Genomic DNA, 7,276 nt, shown 5'->3' on the forward strand with positions numbered 1-7,276 from the left:
TTAAAGATGAGGTTGAAAAAGAAAAAGTATCTTGGATCAGATGCTTTTTGTTTGTATAAGGAGTCAAAAGAGAAAAAAAGAGCCAGATGTAAAAATACGTGGTAGAAAACATAATAGCAATGATAATCAGTTGTAGGGATTCTGACCACAGAAATGTATAGGGAAGCATTCTTCTGATGAGAAAACTCCCAAGGGATAACATGTATCCTGTTTCCCATCCTTAGAATGCCCTTCAATCTCTCTTAGGATCTAATAATATAGCTAATATATGTGCAATGTCTAGCTGGTATGGCAATGCCCTGAGATGACTCTGTGTTCACCAAGCCTTGACCTTGATTCCAGGCACAAAGCTCCTGGGAATTAGAAGAACTTGTTTGGTAGATAACTACAATGTTTCATCAAGGTTTGGTGCTCCTGGAGCTGCCCACCTAACAGTAACTTTAGACAATGGACTGCCTTGAGAGCTGTGTAAAGCTCCTAACATTGCATATTGTAATTGTGAAATGTAACTGCAGAATAAGCAACTTAACTGATATTCCAAACAATAATGTGGTTATGGTACTAATGACCTAATATAACCTATTGGTATAAATAAACATGGCTGCATGGACAAAGGAGCCACTCTGCCACCTTCCATGCCTCTACACCTTATCTCTCTATCTCTGGAAGAGATCACTGTGCCAGGTTGGTGTCATTGGATACTTTAAAGGTCAGATTATGTCTTTTTACACTGAAATCATGGAGCTACAAAACAACCTATACGGAATACATCAGGGAGATTTTGATGAAATCTCCGGAACAATATGGAATTGATCTATATCAGCAGTTACAGCACAGACCGGCAGATCACTCCTACAGCAGTAGCACAGAGATGGTGACAATCATTATGTATACTGTGCAGAGTCAGGGCCATGTTCTCAAGGAGCTATTTGGTCATCTGAGCAAGTTGTTGGGTGTAAGCAGAAGATTATTAATCTACTCCCCAAAATGGAAGTGGCCTTCAGTAACATCAAAGAAGCTGACAATACTATCATGTTTATGCAGAGAAAAAGGCAGAAAGAAATATTGCATCTCCTTAAAATTGCCTGCACATAGAGTTCTGCCTGATCCCTTATTGGATCCAGTCTAGAAGGTACAGTAAACCCTCAAGCATCAGCATGGCTGCTTACTTTAACAGAACGTGCACAACCTCTGTCATGTGTGGAAGACTTTAGTACAAGTGATAGAAGAAAATTTGAACTGTCTTGTTCCTTTAAGCAGTATTATTTGTGAAACAAATGAGGAACAGGGCAATAGTATGATGAGTCTTGATTATAGTTGGCTAACAGAACAACTTGCCTCTTGTTCACTGATCTCAAACCTATGGAAGTTGTTGCTGTACATGTTGGAACTTGTTTTTTTTCTCCATGAAACAGCTCTTCACATGCCAATCAGAGGAATAATGACTGTGATCAGAAACTACCAAAATGTTACAAGCACACTATCCTGATTTTTAAATAAAATTGACTTCCAAACAAGATTTTATTTTACAAAAAAGTCACTGAACATATTTAAATATTTGTTTTAATACAGTAGCTACTTTGGAACATCATTGAAGCTTCTTCAAACCTGGCAAAACATTACTTATTTAACTACAATAATGCCCTCCAAAGTTAATTTTTAGATATAAGGCCATAGTATTGTACATAGAAAAGTAAATCTCATTTAATGGACATTTTAAGTAAAAGTGTCTACCTATGTTTCTGTGGAAGAAACTGCTCACAAGTAAAATTGTACTTCGTGAAGAAAAAGCCCTACCTCCTTGTGTTGTACTCATTAAGTGCTTTTCCTGGCATAAAGAGTCATTTCAATCCCATTTTTAATTTTTCTACACATTTAACAGTGTCCCCTTCTTACAGAAAAGATTGTACATCTGTGCCTTTCATACAAGTTGAATCAAAAAAGATGTTGAATGTTATGTGTGCATGTATTTAAGATGTATATTTAATAATACCAAAAGATACCTGTTAATTTATTATGTATTTGAAAATTTATGTGTTTTTTTCATTTGTAAAAATGGGTTGTTTAAAGAATCAAGTCTTGTCATGTAAGTTTATATTCCCTTATCTCTAATTCTAAGTTCAAAATCCAATAAGCTCTGAAAACAAGGTTTTCAGAAGCTTGGTGAAAAAATTTATTTGCTTGTAATCTAATCTGAACTGATATTTAATATTTTTATCCCATTTAGTATGAATATTCATGTATTTTGCTGCAGAAATATTAACAATTTTGATGTGGGGCGCAATTGTGCCATAGACTCTGAGGGTTAATGTAGTATGCTATATGCACTGAATTCCTTTCTAAAATCTGAAAAGTTCATAATTCTTAAATATCAGGCCCCAATGGTTTTAGATAAATGTAGTGGATCTCTATCTTCTGTTAAATAATTTAGAAGGCATTATTTATTTTAAAAATGTGTAATTCTTCTGTATTCTAGTTTTTCACTTTGTGTATTAAATGATTTTTAAATTTAGAAGAATGAATTTACTTGATCTAACTGTAACTTAGTACTCCTTGACCAACCTTTCTCCAATCCTCCTTCCCTGCTTCCTTCCCCAGCCTCTAATAATCACTGTTCTACTCTTAGATTCTATGAGATTAACTTTTTCTAGTTTCCACATGTAAGATCATAGTATATACATTTGAGTAAAGATAGAAGAAAGGAATACAAAGAAATGATAAATATTTGAGGATATATATATATATATATATACATACATATGTACATATATTTTCTAAAATTTGTACATTATATAATACATAATATTTAAAAACGTCACATGATACCCTGGAATAAGTATAATTATTATATGTCAATTAAAGATATAAAAATAATAGAAAAACAAATCATTGGTATTATCTTAAAGATAGACACATGAATGCATCTATTATCTTATAAGCCCAATTAGGTTATTATACTGATTTTTAAATAATTTGGTATTAAATCATCTTGTAGAAGAGAAAAGGATCACACTATACCCACAGGTAGAAATAAACATGGTACAGACATAAACAGGAATTTATAGATAGATGAAGATTCAGTTCTTCTGTCCAAGTCCCCTGGACATAGACTTGGCAGTGCACAGAGTTTCCCTAGAGCCAGGAAAGACCAAGTGTAAGTGAGTCTCCTGGGGAGAAGGCATGGGCAAAAGGTAGGCAACTACTGATATATTCTCCTGTCTCTGCTTTTGTCTTCCTGCTTTAGTGCCTGCTGTGCCCACTATGCTTTCTAAGTAAAGACCATACACTTCAGAGAAGATAAAAATCTGCAAAACTGGTCAGTTTTTCCATGATAAGTACAAATATTTGAAGAATTTTCCACTCAACAAAATAGGACAGATGGATTATGATGAATGGTTAAAGTACTAGGGGAGATTGGGTGCTCTCTAAAGAAAGATCCACAGAAAATGAAGACAAACTTGGGGAATGTTAGCAGGCATCATTCCTGGGCAGAAGGGTATGGGGTTAATTTAATAGGAAAATAAAAATTCAGTGCACAGTGCAAATTTACCCAAGTTTGGGGAAATTCAGGCAGGTGAAGGATTATTATGTGTTGGACAGGGGGACAAAAGGTATATTTCTTATTCTAGAAGAAAGCTATTAGTATGTGTTGTCCCTTAAGAACAAATACATAAGACTGGGAAAAGTAGTTTTGTAACATAATTAAATGATTCCTTTCCTCAGATACCATAGAGATCTCAAGGCTCTGATTTGGGTTCTGAAAATAAGAGAATAAGAAAAATGAAAAGAATTTTGCAGCCCTACATTCTTCAAAATAGAGCCTGCTAAAAGGTACATCTATGGCAAAGAAAATAGAGAAGAATATGAATCTACAAGCATTTGCTTAAGTATATAAAATCAGGATATAAAAAAGAAAGTAAGAAAGAAGGCATTAGTGGTCTGCAACTTAGAGCTCGTCAAAGATGTTATAATCATGTTCTGCAGGAAATTGGAATTACCTTAATCTCTAGATTATAACAGAAAAAGTAAGTATAAGTAAAAGCAAGTGAATGGCCACGTGTTTATATGAGCACATGTGATTGAAATATAGTTCCTATGATTGAATGAACGTGTATAAGTGTAATAATGTATAGTAAAATTATAGCTGATACAGAGAACAAACATGGACCAGGTCCCATGTTATTTCTAGGCATTATCACATTTAATTCTCACAACAAACCCTCAAGATAGGCATTATTATCAGTGTTCCCACTATACAGAAGAGAACATTCAAGTACATATTTGCTAAGTCTTCTATTCAGGATGATATTATCAATAGCTTTGCTCTAACCTGAAGTCAGTCCTTTTAAATTTTGTGAAAGGTGAATGTGTGGGACAGCATGAGACTGATGGTTAAAATGTAGAATGAAGAACATGTCCTGAAAAGAAGGGGTGTCTCTACAGTGTTGCTGCTTCCTATGGGTTTAGAATATGGGAAAACTCCCTACTCTGTTCTCTAAGCCAGTTTCTTTTCCCCAGAAAAACCATGTGGTCAAAGACAATTTAAAAATGACCAACTAAATATTACTGAACTACTTCAGTAGTGGATGCTGGGGATGAAGGGCAAGGGACAATGTCCTTCCAAGTATCAGGCAAGGCTGAGCTCTGGCTATGAGTTCTTCAATGGAAAGGGATAGTGGTGCATCTCATCCTTCAGTTTCTTGGCATAAGCCATGGTCAGATCTCTATTTCAATGGATAAGAGATGACTATTGTTTGGCTGCCATCCTCCTTGGTGGAAAGTGAACAATGCATGGATTGGGCAGAAGGTATGGGCAATGATCTGAAGGCAGTACCTCAATTCAGTCTTTACGTATGAGGGTGGTATTTAATGGAGATAAACATTCATTCATAATATTTCAAGAGATGATCTTGTGAAATCTGTTTACCTGACCAAAGACTAAAATAGTTAAGATAATTCACAGAAATGTTCTGCCATCCTTCTTCACAAGGTCCATCTGTTCTTGTGCTGCTCTCATGTAACCTCCTGCTTTTCATCACTGTGGACCAGAGTCAGAGATAATGGCTAATATTTAGAAGTACTGACCTAATAAGTGAATGGAGAGCAGGGCTCAGATACAGTGTTCTCAAACCTTCTATGTATGTTTGTCATGAAAGGGTACTGGAAGTGCAGACTCTGAATGTGTCAATGATGTACAGCCCGATGGACATGTGCCTTCTACCAGGGGAAATCTGAAGATCTCTCTCCTCTGTCCCTGACCCAATTCCTATGGATTCCAAAGTTACAATGAATTCATTGATTCACTTGTTAATCCACATTCCGTCATTATCTGTGTGTTTTCCAGTCATTGTCCCAGGCATTTTGGTCACAGTCTTGAAGAGAAGCATCTTGAGTTTTGGAAGATTGCAGTGTAGTAGATAAAAATTTCAATGCAGGAGGGGAGCATGCATTGAGAAGCAAATGCTGATGGGGCACTTGACCCCGTTTTTATAGATGACTTCTAAATGTAATCTTGAACCTTGAATCACCAGGTAAAGATTAGAAAAGGATGTAATAGGAAGAGGGAATAATATATGCAAAACAACAGGGACAAAATAGATCATATAAACCTGGGGAGCAAAAGAAGGGTGAGTATGTGTGGAGCATGGAGTATTATTTATAGGGTCATGAGAGATGAGACTGGAGAAGTAGGTAGGGATCGAACGATGAGGTACTTTTTATGTGTGATAATTAAAATTTGTCATATTTCATTCACTGATATGAAGTCAGTTCTGGAGTTAAGGAATTTTTGAACAGGTATTATTATTTTAAAATTTCTATACACTGTACACTGAAGAAATTAGGCAGGCTCAAAATATGTCAGCTAACAGATCACTCAAGTACTAAACTTTTAAAACTTTATCTGATCCTATGATATCTTTTGGCTTCTTTTAGAAAGGAGTACATCTTGTGCAGTTACTAATTGATCGAAGTCCTTGAACCAATGAGAGACACAGAAAGACAGAGAGACACGGTGTCCATGATTATTTGAAAAGGAGCTATGAATGAGATAGATCATGATTTTCAAATCATTATCTTCAAGTAAGTGAGAGTTGGTGTGGAAGGCAATTTTTGATCCAGGAAGTTTCATTAAAAAAAAAAGAAAAAAGTTAATGGAAATTTGTGCTTCAAATCTGAAGAAGAGTCCCTATTAACAGAAATTATTTTATGAGTCTGATTAACAGGAAAACACAATTGCTAACTTATTTTGGTATTTGGTCTGATGCCATAGACATCTTCATTTTTGTGGTGTTACCTTAGAAGACTTTAGTATCTCCAAGTGCTGTCAGTCATGCAGCAGATGAACATCACTCTGGTCAGTGAGTTCATCCTGGTGGGCTTCCCCACTGCCCCATGGATGCAGCTCCTGCTCTTCTTCCTCTTCCTCATGGTCTACTTGTTGGTGGTAGCAGAGAATCTTGTTATCATGTTCACTGTTTGGGACACAGTCTCCCTCCATAAGCCCATGTACTATTTCCTGAGTAGCTTATCTTTCCTGGAGGTCTGGTATGTCTCTGTGACAGTCCCCAAGATGCTGGATGGATTCCTCCTGCAGAGACGGCGCATCTCCTTCACAGGTTGCATGACCCAGCTCTATTTCTTTATCTCTCTAACCTGCACAGAGTGTGTGCTTTTAGCAGCCATGGCCTATGACCGCTATGTGGCCATCTGCCACCCTCTTCGGTATCCAGTCATCATGACCACAGGTTATTGTGTGCAGCTGGTTGCTTTCTCCTACATGACTGGCTTCATGATCACCATGATCAAAGTCTATTTCATTTCACATGTCAACTTCTGTGGCTCCAATGTCATGAATCACTTTTTCTGTGATATCTCACCAATCCTCAAACTGGCATGTAAAGACATGTCCACAGCCGAATTAGTGGATTTTGCATTGGCAATTGTCATTTTAATCTTCCCTCTCACCATCACTGTCCTTTCTTATGTCTACATAGTGTCCGCGATTTTGCGTATATCCTCTACCCAGGGAAGGATAAAGGCCTTCTCCACCTGTGCATCCCGCCTCACTGTAGTCATAATTTATTACACAGCCATGATTTTCATGTATGCCAGGCCAAGAGCTATTGCATCATTTAATTCCAACAAACTAATCTCAGCTGTGTATGCAGTCCTCACACCCATGCTAAATCCTTTCATCTACTGTCTAAGGAACCAGGAAGTCAAGAATGCCATCAAGAAGACCTTGTGGGGAGGCAAATGCCTCCTGCTCAGCTGA

The 7,276-nt window shown here is 36.8% G+C and overlaps 1 protein-coding gene and 1 pseudogene across 1 annotated transcript; both read left to right on the top strand.

Moving 5' to 3' along the window:
• The first annotated feature begins 597 nt into the window (after nt 1-597).
• LOC144376660 (inhibitor of nuclear factor kappa-B kinase subunit alpha pseudogene) lies at nt 598-1,489 on the top strand (annotated as a pseudogene).
• A 4,842-nt stretch (nt 1,490-6,331) lies between these two features.
• On the top strand, nt 6,332-7,276 carry LOC144376661 (olfactory receptor 6B9-like). Its single transcript, XM_078044916.1, has one exon. The coding sequence runs from the start codon at nt 6,332-6,334 to the stop codon at nt 7,274-7,276; it is 945 nt and encodes a 314-aa protein (XP_077901042.1).

Source organism: Ictidomys tridecemlineatus, chromosome 4 (genome assembly GCF_052094955.1).
Source record: "Ictidomys tridecemlineatus isolate mIctTri1 chromosome 4, mIctTri1.hap1, whole genome shotgun sequence".
In the NCBI taxonomy this organism is placed as follows: Eukaryota; Metazoa; Chordata; class Mammalia; order Rodentia; family Sciuridae; genus Ictidomys; species Ictidomys tridecemlineatus.